The sequence below is a fragment of the Candidozyma auris genome, chromosome 3 (genome assembly GCF_003013715.1).
Source record: "Candidozyma auris chromosome 3, complete sequence".
Taxonomy (NCBI): Eukaryota; Fungi; Ascomycota; class Pichiomycetes; order Serinales; family Metschnikowiaceae; genus Candidozyma; species Candidozyma auris.
The window spans coordinates 166,939-180,644 of NC_072814.1; the positions used below are offsets into that span (position 1 = coordinate 166,939).

General features: G+C 46.5%; 8 protein-coding genes across 8 annotated transcripts; 4 read left to right on the forward strand and 4 right to left on the reverse strand. All coding sequences in view use genetic code 12, as the record gives it.

The window, feature by feature from the left end:
* Nucleotides 1-69: 69 nt before the first annotated feature.
* Nucleotides 70-1,728, reverse strand: REX3 (RNA exonuclease; the record flags this gene model as incomplete). The annotated part of the gene is made up of 1 exon (XM_029034250.2): nucleotides 70-1,728. One exon carries the CDS (start codon nucleotides 1,726-1,728, stop codon nucleotides 70-72), a length of 1,659 nt encoding a protein of 552 aa, XP_028889492.2.
* Nucleotides 1,729-2,355: 627 nt separating this feature from the next.
* AKR1 (palmitoyltransferase) lies at nucleotides 2,356-4,620 on the reverse strand (the record flags this gene model as incomplete). The annotated part of the gene is made up of 1 exon (XM_029034251.2): nucleotides 2,356-4,620. The coding sequence occupies one exon, from the start codon at nucleotides 4,618-4,620 to the stop codon at nucleotides 2,356-2,358; it is 2,265 nt and encodes a 754-aa protein (XP_028889493.1).
* Nucleotides 4,621-5,135: 515 nt separating this feature from the next.
* CJI96_0002709 (DUF4112 domain-containing protein) lies at nucleotides 5,136-5,972 on the reverse strand (the record flags this gene model as incomplete). The annotated part of the gene is made up of 1 exon (XM_029034252.1): nucleotides 5,136-5,972. One exon carries the CDS (start codon nucleotides 5,970-5,972, stop codon nucleotides 5,136-5,138), a length of 837 nt encoding a protein of 278 aa, XP_028889494.1.
* Nucleotides 5,973-6,358: 386 nt separating this feature from the next.
* Nucleotides 6,359-7,759, forward strand: CJI96_0002710 (uncharacterized protein; the record flags this gene model as incomplete). Its single annotated transcript, XM_029034253.2, has 1 exon — nucleotides 6,359-7,759. The coding sequence occupies one exon, from the start codon at nucleotides 6,359-6,361 to the stop codon at nucleotides 7,757-7,759; it is 1,401 nt and encodes a 466-aa protein (XP_028889495.1).
* A 1,252-nt stretch (nucleotides 7,760-9,011) lies between these two features.
* Nucleotides 9,012-10,145, forward strand: CJI96_0002711 (uncharacterized protein; the record flags this gene model as incomplete). Its single annotated transcript, XM_054702107.1, has 2 exons — nucleotides 9,012-9,098; nucleotides 9,168-10,145. 2 exons carry the CDS (start codon nucleotides 9,012-9,014, stop codon nucleotides 10,143-10,145), a joined length of 1,065 nt encoding a protein of 354 aa, XP_054558082.1.
* Nucleotides 10,146-10,444: 299 nt separating this feature from the next.
* On the forward strand, nucleotides 10,445-11,000 carry CJI96_0002712 (peptidylprolyl isomerase family protein; the record flags this gene model as incomplete). Its single annotated transcript, XM_029034255.2, has 3 exons — nucleotides 10,445-10,508; nucleotides 10,557-10,832; nucleotides 10,951-11,000. 3 exons carry the CDS (start codon nucleotides 10,445-10,447, stop codon nucleotides 10,998-11,000), a joined length of 390 nt encoding a protein of 129 aa, XP_028889497.1.
* A 198-nt stretch (nucleotides 11,001-11,198) lies between these two features.
* CJI96_0002713 (nicotinamide-nucleotide adenylyltransferase) lies at nucleotides 11,199-12,017 on the forward strand (the record flags this gene model as incomplete). The annotated part of the gene is made up of 1 exon (XM_054702108.1): nucleotides 11,199-12,017. The coding sequence occupies one exon, from the start codon at nucleotides 11,199-11,201 to the stop codon at nucleotides 12,015-12,017; it is 819 nt and encodes a 272-aa protein (XP_054558083.1).
* A 23-nt stretch (nucleotides 12,018-12,040) lies between these two features.
* CJI96_0002714 (uncharacterized protein) lies at nucleotides 12,041-13,436 on the reverse strand (the record flags this gene model as incomplete). Its single annotated transcript, XM_054702109.1, has 3 exons — nucleotides 12,041-12,052; nucleotides 12,105-13,261; nucleotides 13,325-13,436. The coding sequence occupies 3 exons, from the start codon at nucleotides 13,434-13,436 to the stop codon at nucleotides 12,041-12,043; spliced, it is 1,281 nt and encodes a 426-aa protein (XP_054558084.1).
* Nucleotides 13,437-13,706: the final 270 nt, after the last annotated feature.

The window sequence follows — 13,706 nt, forward strand, 5'->3', positions numbered from 1 at the left end:
GCTCAATGTTTGCTTGTAGTCTATAGATTTTATCATTAGTCATGCTTATTTTTTTTTTTGTTGTGATGATTAGCTTAGCTGTGACCCGTTTTGGGTAGATGGTCGACGGCGAAAAACGGCTCCGCCAGTCTGCGTGGAACTGGCACTTACACTGCCACTATGCGCCTTTTCTTCCTCTGCTCTTCGCTCTAAATCCTTGGTAAGAAAATATTTGGTGATGTCTATCGCAGCAATCGAGTCCTCTCCACTGTCATGCTGGCCCGCCTGAATGTTTCTTCCGAGATACTTGAAGGCCAAGTTCTTGAGTGCGTAGCGGAACGTAGGGGACGTCTTGTTACGTGGGTAAAGAATAGCGGTGTCAACGATCTTGTTGTGAATTAGACGCATGGCATTCATATCATTCTCGAGCCCATGCCCAACAAGAATTGTCTTAGAATCGATCACCTCTCCCAACAATGCAATGGCGTCCTCGAATGTGACTGCGTCCGGCCTAATCTCCGCAACTCCTGACCAACGAGTGTTGAGATCAATGACGGTTCCTTTTGGCTTCACAAGTATATCAAATGCCTCTTCTCCTGTGAAGAAGTCAATTGCCGTTATTCGTAGAAGCTCAAAGCCGCGGTCTGTATAACCCATCTCACAATCGATGCCTACGGCCTCCAAGCTACCTTTTTTCGTTCCCCATACGTCTTTTGTCTTGACAAACGGAAGCGCCTTGTGCATTTCCTCTGGACCATCCCAGTAAAAGACATGACGATTCCATTTTCCGCATGACTCTGTGTCTGTTGCACCAAGTGCGCCGCCACAACACAGGTATATTCTTTCGTTGTGATCGTTCTTGATGGGCTTTCCCAAATGATACCGACAGTCGACTATCTTGAGTACTTCATCGAGCTTAAACGCCTGCTTGCAGCGCTGACACACTCTGTCCTGTTTGAAGTCCTCGATGTTTTTGGGAATACTCATGATGAACCCGTACTTCTCGAGCGTTTCACAGCCGATGACATTTCGCCTTAACTCGCCTAGAAGCTCGGCCTTACTAAAGCCCACCTCCTTCGCAGGCTTCACCTTCTCCGGATGGCTGATCTCATATATCTTCTTCTTTATAGCGTGAGTGTAGGAAGCCTTTCCTGGATTGTTGCATGCGATTTTGAACTCCTCATCAATGCAGAATGCCTTCGGCGTTTCAATGTGACGCTGATTGGTCATAACCGCCTTTACCATGAGCTCAATGAACTTCTTTCTTTGAGGAAGCGTTTCAGGAGCCGGATTGACCGTTCGAGGCATGATATAACGTGGATCCGTCGTAGCTTTATCTTTCTCACCCAAGAAGCTTTTCACCTTACGCCGGTATTCGTCGGCACTCTTACTCAGGGTTGCAAGGCCATATTCTTTGTCGACTGCCGTTCGATTCGGTGTCTCGCTTAGCTTATGCTTTACAAGGTACTCGGCTATCTTTTTGGCAGTTTCTAGCCGTTCAGCTCGTGGTATCGTTACACCAGTTGTCAATGCTCGCGTGATTATGAAAGATAGATCCTGTTTCTTCTCAACTTCTTCTGGATTGGGCGCTTCCGTTTTTGCTCTTTTAACGGGTATCTCAGTCTCTTGTGACTCCCCTTTCCTCTTCACTTCATGCTTGAAGATGCAATTTACTACCGTACAGACGCCATACCGCTCTAGATCAGGACACTCGATTGTTTCAAATTCATTTGGCTGATATCGAAACATAAAGACGATATTCTCTAGCAAATTAGTGTGTAGCTCTCTTCCATAATATTGGCTATAAATGCAACCCCAAGATATGCAGCGATCAAAAGGTTACCCGGTATTGTTTCTTGATCCTGCACGCGAGCGCGATGCCAGGGTATAAATTCGATGCTCTTCTCGAGCGTTTGGGAGTTTTTTTTTCTTTTCTCTGTCGACGTACTTCATAGGATCATTTCTATAGGTCACGTCCCACAATGACTCTTCTAAAGAGCCACTGAATCCAACTTGGTTGATGAGATAGATACCCTCGCGCCCTCAAAGTGAGAACACATTTAGCTTGTCCACGATCCCTTGCGGTCTGGTCATCTACAATTTGTTTGCCTTTCACCAGTCACTTTCGACCCAGTCGTGGTGCTGAAAGGAGCGATGATCTTGACCCTTCGTCACACGCTTCTTCGGAAGACGTGACCTTGGGTGGGTGCGAGTGGCAGTCTGACAAGTTACCTGCTAGCTGAACATAGTTCGTTAGTTTGTGACTATAGTCTACCTTATGTTGTGATGTCGGCGTCGTGTAGTTTATGAAATTCCAAATTTTCTTTGGTATTTATTTGAAACTCTATCAACTATTTTCGAATGACGTAGGGCAGCTCAAACATGCTCTGCTCCGGCGTTTGGATACTCATACAACTTGTAGTAATCCACAACTTGACCATTAAGGTTGTTTTCACCTTCGATGGGCAAGTAGAATAGGTTCCTCCAAGTGACTTCGCCAAGGAACCAAAAATCTAACCAGTTTTGCTTCCATCCGAAATCTGTTGGAATGTGCAAATTTTCGAGTGGACTGGGTTCTTGCAGGTGATGTGTTTTTTGAAGGGCTGAGGCAACCGCTAACTTTACTGTAAGCTTGAATTGATCTAAGCCAAGAAGTTTAGCACATGTTCCCAAACCATGGCCATGACCTCTTCTATTAGGGGAAGGCGCTGGTGCTGGAGGAGCAGTCAGACCAGTGAAATCTAGAGGGACTGTTGAATGGTTGTACATTGGGTTGCTTACCCGATTGTTCAAGTTACTGAACTCCCAGGTTGTCAACCCTTTGAGCACTTGGAATGTTTGTACAACGCACAAAAAGCCGAGCCAAACTAAATTGAAAAGACACCAGATATTGAGATTGAAGATGAATGGACTGTAGTAGAAGCCCTTGCACAAGTGTTCATTCAATACATGACATTTCTCGTCGATATCAGAATCGTAACCCAGCACATGGCTTACTTTATCGAAGTACTTCAAAGAAACAAAGAAGAACAGGATGATAGCCACTGCAAGTGAATAAGCGAAAGTAAGAAAAAGCTTGTGGTTTCTCACTCCGATATCATTATAGACCCACGGGCAGTAGTGGTCAAACCGAGCGATTAGTCTGTTGCTGAACCTGGAGAACTTTGACCTCAATGGTTTGCGAATAAAGCTGTTGACGCAGAAGTGTTCCGTATCAAATCTCCCCAAGGCTATAAGATCTTTCACCTCATTGAGAACAGCCTCTGGGTCTGAATGAGTAGGAACAAGACCTGGATTGATGAACATTGCTTTGAAGAAAGTATAGGAGAATAATGCAGCCGATGAGCCAACGATCAAATTGGTAAAGAAGCGTTTGATAAACACGGCGGGGAGCATGACAAAAATCCAGACAACAATACACCAAAAAGCTGTTCCTGAAAAGACACCCGCAAGAAACGGACTTTTGAGTAAGCTTGTGTCTTTTGGCAGATAAATGGGTACAAGAAACTTCTTGGTGGCAAGAGCTGCAGCCACGCAAAGTAGCGCAGAGAAGAATATCTCTGGTATAGCAAGACCGTTGCTGAAATTACACACCAGGAGAACTATGGGAATCAAGACATAAGGCACAAGGAAAGTTACAACTTTGGCGTTCTTAGCCTCGAGAAAATGAGTACGTGGGATCCAGTTGTTCTTCGGATCCCTATCTGCTTCTGCCAACACCTGTAGCCACAATTTTTCGCAATTCATATCTTGACTGACGCCAAATGAGTCTTTGCCTTTATCATTCTTGTGATGTATATCTGAACCAGCTTCTAAGAGAGCAGCGAGAACTGATTTGTAGCCTCTGATGAAGGCCCAGTGCAACGGGGTCATTTGGGTCTGGTCAGTCTTTGTAACATCAGCGCCATACTTCAACAATGCGTTCACCGTGAGTATGTCACCTTGGTACGCTGCCCAATGTAATGGTGTACATTGTATGGAGTCAGGCTCATCAATGTAGATCTCCCTGGACTTGTTGTTTGGGCTCACAACACAGCTCAAGAGAATGTAGATGCACAAGGTAATGTTTGAGCTGTGCACTGCCAAATGTAAAGCGTTGTACATTTGCGAGTCCTTAATCGTAGGGTCAGCGTCAGTATGGCTGAGGAAGTAGTCCACCACATACACAAGCCCTGTTCTACACGCCCAGTGCAAGGGAGTAGCTTTCAAATTCCCGCCAATTGCGTTTGGGTCACCTCTTGAGTACTCATTTTCCATGAGGTATTTCACCACGCTCAACCTGTTATTGATGGCTGCCCAGTGCAAACCTGTGACACCCTCACTGAAGGTGTCTGAGGCGGATACCTGACGCGAGGATATAAGATCCTTGACGGTATCGAGATCACCCACCTGGCATGCAGACATGAACTTGGCCAATGTAGGGTTCGAATCTTCCTCACGGGGCTCTTTTGGCTGGTTTGGTGCTGCTTCTTCAACATGCACTGTTCTCAGATCAGTAGTTTCTCCATTAGGAACCAGCAGCGCATCATCGTCCACTTGAAAAGTAGACAATTCCGCATTTTCCCCTTTATTCGGGTTGTGGGTATCCACTAGAGGAATCAGGGCCATCCCATCGTCGTCAGTAGCTTTCAAGTCGGACATGTAGCTAAGATGGAAATTATGGGAGGTGCTCGCTAATATGCTTTTCGGTTTCCTTCGCGACTGGTGTCTCACAGCCTCATATAAGGAAGGGTAGAATGATTAGGCAAAGAGGTGGCAGCCAAGGCTAATTCTTTGTAGGATGCCGTGACAGCCTCTTCTGTGAATAAAGGAAGTTACCTCATATTTTTATTTTATTTTGCGGTAATATTTCTATTTATGAGCGTCAGATGTAATTTTGCAACCATTTAATCATGTCACACATATATTGCGAAATGGCTGCGAAAGTCAGGAATTACTTCGAGGGAGTCATGACTTGCACAATCATCGAGGCTAAACTTTGATTAGTAGGAATTCAATTGAAATTTACAGCGTTTATTTGTTCTAATAGCTGAACAACTTTCATGTACTTGTATGTCTAGGTTACATCATTATTAAAGAATCCAAGGAATTACAGTTATTCCTTGTGATGGCACCGGACCCGAGAGCATGTAGCATTATCGTGGTCACATTCATGCTCACGACTTGCGTTTTTGCTTTGTGGCCCGAAGACTTCTGACGCTTTTGGCATCGTCATCGGTGAAGCTATCCAAAGTGGCGGTAGCGGTAGCTTCCGAGCCCTGGATGGTTGGCTCGGCGGTGTTCGTCAGAGAAGCCTGCGACGAAGAGCCAGCTGAATGGAGATTTTGCTGCACGAGATGTTTCAAAGACTCACCAGCCTTAAGTGCAGATTCACCGGCCCTGATGGCGCCGGGCTTAAGATTCTCGTCCACGAAGGGCTGCACTTTGTCGTTGATAAAGCCTGGACGCACCTCGTCCTCGGAGATCAAGCCCAAGTTCTTCTGCCCCACTCTTTCCAAGTGCTTTTCAAGCAACAAGAAGTTTCTCAGGTTGGCCTTGTAGCCGATTTCGATCAATTGACCCACAATGGGGATAAACGACAAGACAAAGTCAATGGCAATGTTGAAGAAGAACAAAAGCTGAATATCCAAAGGTAAACCATCGTCCAAGGACCTCGCCTGCCAGTAAATCGAGAGCGACCAGTAGTTGGCGACAATTGCTCCAAACACAGGCACAACTCCCACAACGTTCGACCAGCCCAACTTGAACCCTAGCACGCTAAACCACATGTCGTACCGGTACGCTCTTTTCCTCACCGTCTGCAACACATTGATGTCGTTTTGCAGAAGACCCTTTGGAATCTGTCTCTTGACTCTCTTGTATGTGGTTTTGCCTGTCTTCTCATTCGTGTTCACAGGGATTTCCTCATAGTATGGGTCCTCCACACCTAGTCTGTTAAGCTGGTTCTCCTTGAGAAACCTGTTGGCAATCCACTGCAAGATATAAGTGTACATAGAATAATTTTAAAGAGTAGAAAGACTGAACGTTGTTTATATCCTAGTTGTAGCAAAAATGTGAAAAGTGTGGCAAGCGATGCTCGTGTGTGTTCCTTGCTACTGGCGCTGGGCACCTTCTTTATGCGGCGCAGAAAGATACCCTAGACAGGTAGGACACTCACATAGGCCATACATGAGATTGCTTCTTTTTTTTTTCACCCTCGCCCGAATATCAGTTAATCATGTGCACGAGCTTGGTCCGAGTACCTGCAGCAAACCCATCCTGGGCCCATACCCGATGGCCGAGGATGGGGTAAGCCCTTTATACATTTAGGACCATTTATTTCTTCTTTTTCTCCATTTAATTTCCCTTTTTTTATTTACTACTATCTAATCTTCCTGGGATGGTTGTACGTGCGGTTATTGGAACGGTAGTTAACCGTCTTCCTTATTCTGATCATCTCCCCCAGTTTGTGCAAAATGCCATCACCGAAGACACTTCTTCGTACGAGCTGGCGGAGCTGGTTTCTCCCTTGGCCAACCTGTCTGAGTTAGAGGGCCCGCTTAGTCCACAGCAGAAGATCCACAATCGAATTCTCGAACGCAGGGAGCTGGCGGAAGCGGCCTCTTCTATGCCTAATGACGGGTTTCTGTTGAATCACACAGATGACCATGCCGATGATCGTAACGACGCCTTGACTGAGTCAGAGACGATCCAGGGAAGCAGTACGCCTGATACCACGAGACAGAGCATGGTGCAGAAGTACTTAGATGAGCAGAACGCTAAATTCGATAGCTTGATCAATAAGAATCTCAATGTGGTGTTACAGCAACAGAGCATGTATGAGGATGAAAGCTCGTGGCAACAGCTCATGATCGAGATGGCAATGGCGAGAGATAAAGATGAAATCAGCATGAAGATGACCTCCTTGATGAGCAGAGCATCCAACTGGATTCAGTCGCACATTCCTGGTAGCATTGCCAGCCGACCTTCGAGCAGGGCCAACAGCAGACCCGTGTCTGGAGGAAATGTTACTGAGGCTGACACCAACGAGCCTACGGATGCAGTGGTGAGGGCTGATGATGCGACAATTGAGAACTTTTTGGATTCGCTAGACTACCAAACGAAGGTTAGCCTCTTGAGACAGTTGAGAATCGATTTGGGCATCTCCGATCTGGACGACTTGTCAAGATTTTCCAAGGAGCTCTCTGCGTCTCATCTGGGTGCACCAACATTACTTATCGACAAAATTGAGACATTAATGATCATATATGTGCGTTTGTCATTCATCTGTCTCAAGTTCATGATCCCCATGGCGACCCTCATGTACTACAAGTTCAAAAATAACGATGTGTTTTTCTTCAACAACAAGAATTTCAACAGGCTCCTCACATTTACGATTAAATTTATGGAGTCACTAGAAGCTAAGCTCAAAACTGAGACCCTCAATGCTTATCAGTACGGACAGGAGATTCAAAACGAGAACCCTCCAACGCCAATTGAAGGACCCCAAAACAGACAGCTCGAAAACGTGGAAGCCGTGTCGACCATTGAAAAGGCATCAAATTCACCAAAACCTACGTGGTCAGAGTCACTAACCAAAATGGCCATCAATTATTGGTTGAAGTCCAGAAACGAAAAGGCAGATTACGCTAAAGATCCCCGGTATGCACAATACTTTTCGGGTAATAAAGACAATAGTGGTGTTGCAGAATGGGACGATAGAGATGATCTTAGTGCGGAGCAAAAAGAACAGCTATCTTTCATAGAAATAGCCCAGCAATTTGCAGACCAATTGAAGTGAAAAAACTCGATGGGTTAGGTTAAGCTTACTCTCCATCAAGTACATTGGGCAAGCAAATGAGGGACCTCATGTGATTATCATGTCGGATGCAAAATCGGGGTGAGATACTACTCAACTCAGTCCTGAACATAACCATAGCAAGTGAGAAAGAAGATCTCAGTCCTAGTACGAAAAAGACCAGGCAAGAAGGGTAATCACAGGTGACACAACGGCAGTATTGGGGGCCCAGTTCTCTTTAAACGCACAATTTCATGAAGCAGTTTACTTCATTTTTCATTTTGCATTTTGGTGATGACCGTACTTTACTTAATTTTTTTTGTGGCGTGAGTTGAGTGGAGACGACGAGAGTTAGTGAAACTGGTTTTTTTTTGGTAGAAAACCTGCTGCAATAGGGGAAACAGCGACTGCTGCATGGAAATGGTATGGAAGGTTTAAAAGAATGTCGCGTTGTACCGCAGTATGAAGCTTCACTCACGTTCCAACGTTACACGTTTTTCTTTCTCATTTTTAACACCTTGTTCTCTTTTGCAGCCTAGAGCCTGCCTGGCGTTCAGATTAAAGCGCCAGAGTTGCTGCGACATTTTTGGCTAAATCTCTCATACAAAAGAAATAGCAGACGGCATATAATGCAAAGGTGTGTATGGTGCGGCAGTGCAATAGGGGGTTACCCGACAATAGCGCGCGACTTGAGCCAATCACAGCTTTTGACCCGCGCGAGCCGCCTGCATGTCGCACTTCACTCATGGCAGCTGGCAATCATTAAAATAGTGAGGTGAATTCCCCCTAGCTGCTTTCCTAGACTTTCTTTTCGCGCTGTTCATATTCAATCAGCTTTTTTTTTCTACCAACACTTTTTGTTTCTCGCGCACTCAGTGTCACCCTTAACCCTACCGATTTTTCCCACGCAAAACCTGGGATAAATACATTAGGTGTCGACTTCTAGTGCTTGTGGTCATTTCCTTGGAGGTATCCACATTTTTTTATATCAAAGTTTCATTCTCTTGAGGTTTGAAACCCTTTTGGCTGAAGTTTTTTTATATCCTTTCTTTCGCCTCCCTTTGAACTTGGCTGGTTATTGCCACCGTGTTCAAGAAAATCCTGTGTGCAAGTGACTTCTGACTCCTTGATTGGCTGGTTCAGAAGAAAGTTTGAGTGCGCGCCACCCTTGGTACAACTCATCCAAACGTTTGCCTCCCAACACTTGTGCCAGACTGCACACAACTGTGTACCTTAGTCTAACACCATTCACACTATGGCATTGTGTTCTCAAGCATTTTCCTCAGCTAAGCGCTCGTGCGACTTTGGCTCGTCTCTGCTGCAATGCACGCCAACTAAGAAGGTTTGTTTATCTAAGCTTGGTCTCAACTCTTCCAAACCAATCAATCGAAGATGTTTCACTAAGTTTCAGGATCCTGTGGCATTCTGCTCGTCGTCTGAGTCTGACGGGGATCTGGACGACCAGCAGTCGTGCTATAGTGCCGACCAAGCCCGCGCCAAAAGAAGAGCATCCACAAGAATGTCGTTCTCCGTTAATAACGAACTTTCAAAGGCCGTTTCACAGTACAGTGATGACGAGGACGAGCAAGACTTGGAGGCTTCTTGCTGCGGGTCCCCCCAATCTTCACACGGCGATGCAAACCTTGATTGCAAATTGATGAGTTCGCCTCGCGCCTCTGTCCACATTGGCCTGCTGGGCAACCTTCAGGCTTGCCATGGCCACCGCAACTCAATCTCAGCCGCTAGCTTCTTGCCCATCTCTGACAACAACAACCTGTCGAGTTCTAGCACCAAGAAACAGCATATTTCTCAACTGGATAAGTGTTCGAGAATGAAGTGCTTCGACTACCTTGTTGGTGCGATAGATGAGGCTTGGGCCAGGTACTGCGATGCTGCATCATATGTGGAAGATGAGACTTATGGGTATAGCACACCCAATTCGGTCGCTACCGACGACGAGGATGACTACTTTGGCAACTCTACCGACTTGACTGATTATGAGAGTGACTTCGAGCATGAGCACAAGCACAAGCCAAAGCACCGGCTGAAGGCTGGTGCTAGCGCTGCTGCTGGTGCGCACTTCAAAAAGCCTTCCATGGCAGCCAAGCCCGTGGGTATTATGGCCAATGACAACGTCAACTGTGCCTCGTCCACACTGAAGGACCCTTCTTCGTGCCAGTTGCTGGCATTGAAGGACAGATTGATCAAGGCCAAGTACTTTTTGCAGGATCTTTTGGAGTCGGATGACTACCATGATGCCTGTGCTTTCTGGAAGCGCTGGGACATGATCAAGTATGCCGCCATTGAGTTGGTTGAAGATGACGACGATGACGAGGTCATCGAGTCCACCATCGACGATTTGGAGGAAGGGCGTCTTTTTACCAACTAGAGTGTTTTCCATACGTACATTCTATGCATGGAACGCACGGAGATGAAGATACGTGATTTGCTTTTTCCTTGTTTTATTATTTCAATTTGGGTAAGTTTAGGGGTTGAATTAACGAGTTACCGGGGACGTGCCCCGGGGTATATACTTGTATCATAGAAATCAAATAACAACTAGAATGAAATGTAGAAGCGAGCACCAGTTAATTTACCGCTTAAAGTGAGTGTGCACAGGCTAAGCAACGCTCAGCGCACATTTGGAGCACCACACATTTAGACTCTCTCCACATCAACTCTCACACCATGTTGTTTTTCCAGGTGATCTTGACGCTCTTCGCATCTGTATGGGCCGTAAAGGTCGACATTGGTAAGTCAGCCAATTCATGGGAACCTTAAATCTCACTACTAACCTCAGACGTGACTCATGTTCCAGCCGACTGTGACCAGAAAACCACCGTAGGCGACCACGTCCAGGTCCATTACAAAGGCAGTTTGGAAGATGGGACCGTGTTTGACTCATCTTTCGGCAGACTGCCCATTGGGTTCCAAATTGGCGCGGGCAGAGTGATTGCCGGCTGGGAACAGGGTCTTTTGAACATGTGTGTGGGCGAAAAGCGTACCTTGACCATTCCCCCGGAGCTAGGCTACGGCGCCAGCGGCATCGGGCCCATTCCGCCAAACAGTGTCTTAGGTATGTGTTGCTACTTTGGATGAGATCTCTGAGGTGTTTTGTTTTTTTATCCAGCGTTTTGAGCGACTGTCGTCGGTCTTGTATCCCAATTTTGTATTCAGAATCTTACTAACATTAGTCTTCGACGTGGAGTTGGTGGAGGTGTATCGGCCACACCAAGAGCTCTAGAGGGTGTCTTTTGGGCCAATGGGTGCGAAATGGCCAAGTATAGGCGCTCGTTGCTCAAGCAGGTCAGATGCTTCGCACCCACGCCCCATAGTTAAGCGCCCCATATTAGATGATGATGCGCAGCATCCATAGAAATCACTCCAGCCTCAATTCCCTTCTAATTTGTAGCAACACTCCGCCAGCCTCTATTCCTTCATGATGTCCCGCTTCAAAAAGCCATTGGAGGACTTTCTAGCACTGGCCAAAGACTTTGCTGTGATATACTCAACGTCATCGGCGCCGTTGGTGCTGCGCAACACTCGCAGAATATGTATCCTTGACTCGTCGTTCAACCCGCCCCATTTGGCCCACTACTCCATGGCGAGGGAGGCGTTGCAATACCAATTTGAGTCCAAGATGCTCCAACGCGATCAATTGCTGTTTGTGCTTCTTTTGCTGGTCAAAAACGCAGATAAGCTTGTGCCGCAGCCGGCTCTGTTTGAGCACCGTTTAGCCATGATGCAGCTCATGGCAGACTACTTGCACGAGAACCTTGATGTAGACGTGAGCATTGGCCTCACGAGCCATGCCAAGTTCGTCGATAAGTCGGTTCTGCTTCTTAATTACATTCGGGACTTGTCAATCGAGCAGGTTAAATTGACCTTCTTGGTAGGCTTCGACACGTTGGTGAGAATTTTTGAGCCAAAATACTACTTGCCGGACAAGTTGCTGGATCTGCTCAACGAGTTCATGAAAACAACAGACTTGTTCTGCTTGACGAGGCCAGATAACGTAAACTCTTACCAGAACCAGGTGGACTATGTGCGCCACATTCGCCATGGCAAAATCGCCCATATCCCCCAGGCATGGTCGGACTCCGTGCATCTTTTTAGTTTCGACAACCTGGAGGATATCGATAAGTTGGGCTCTGTGAGCTCCTCGGCGATCCGGGAGGCCTTGTGCCAGAACCCCGACCAACCTGTCCCGGTCATTCCTCAGATAAGAAACTATATCACAGAAAACAAGTTATATCAGTGATTATATACCTATAACCAAGGCCATCATCGAGGCGACTATTGTAGCCACGTAGTTGGCGATACGCAGCGCCAGTGACTCTTGCTGCACCTTCTTCTCCAGCGGCGTGCTCTTGGACTCAGGGTTGGTGGGCGTACTAGCAACGTAGTTCTGGCTTTGCGAGTTGACACACTCGTTCTTTCCTCCACGAACAACTGCACTAATACTGCTCTTGGCCCACGTAGAACAGCTGAATTTTTCGTCCGAAGACTTGACTTTGGCGCTTCCTCTAACAAGCCTAAGCAGTGGCATCTTCACTTCCTTTATTGGGCCAACTAGCTCAAGAGCACCCCCAATTACCGACAACAGCTCAAAGAAATCAATGTTATGCAAGTGGGTGTTGTTGGCAAGCACCAAGCCTCCATCTACCATATCCAACTCGTCCACCTGGACGTTCTTCAAATTCATGTTGTTGTTCAACGATAAAGTGCCGCCCACCTTGGTCAACTTGGACAACTGAACTGACTCAAACTTGTTTTTATCTAAGCTCATGGATCCCTTGCACTCTTTGAGCTCGCCGAGCTCGAGCTGTTCCACGTTGTGGATGCTCAAGTTTTGTGTTCTTCGTAGACTAGGCAAATCGATATTCATATGGTCACCGTTGGCGCCAATGTGGAGCATATCGGTAACTTCTTCAACTTCGGCACTGAGCGACTCTAAGAACCTGTTGTTGTTGATATTCATTGTCGACATCTCGGGAGAAGAGACGCCGATAATGTAACTGAGAGACGTGTCAGAAATAAGTATACTGGTGAGCTTCTTGAGCTTCTCGAAGGCCATGTCGACGGTGCTTAAGATCGGAAGGACCCGCCATTGGATCTTCGATACGAGATTGAGTTTAGGAGCCTGAAGATATCCCAACGACGTGAGCTCGTACAAGCTGAACTCCCCCGTGATTTCTTGCAACTTGGGGAGCTCTATTCTTACAAGGGCAGAAGAGTCCTTGATCTCAAGCAGTCCGTCGATGTAGATTAAGTCGTCAAGCCTCAAAATGGCTTCGTCAAAGAGCGAAATCTCAATATTCCCCTCTATGTCCTCGCACCCAAGGATCTGATTCAAGTCTGCTTTGCTCCTGATAGTGTATCTCTCCAGGGCACATCTTCTGAGGCTCATCGGCTTGTCGAGAGACGGAATGGACGGCTCAAACGTGTCGGCCAGATCGTCCAAGGAGAGCGAGGCACTGATATCTGGGAAACGTTCTACGGATGCTAAATGGTTAGTTGATCAGAACCGCAAGGAGTAAAATCTACGTAGAAGGGTTGAGTTCATACTAGGAGACAACGGAGGCATAGGCTCCGACGCTGCGGTCTGATAATTCATAGCGTGGTAGCTCAAAGCTGCCGACACGAATTGGAAAATAAGGAAACTAGGCCGGAGTATCATGGTGGGTGCAGAAAGAAATAAGTATGTGAGGAAACCTTTTTTCGCAGCCAAATGGTCGCAATTTATGCTCGTTGAGAATGCCCTAGTAGCAATGTGGAAGGCAACACAAAGTAGAATCAATGTACGAATTGAGATGAAAGCAAATAAATCAAATGGGCTAAAATATAAAAATAGGTCTCGAATGTTTCAGAAGAGTTCTATATGTGCTTATATTCAGTTGTAGTTTCTGTTGCAGCCAAATTGACGCATTCAGCGCTTGTTCCTAGTATA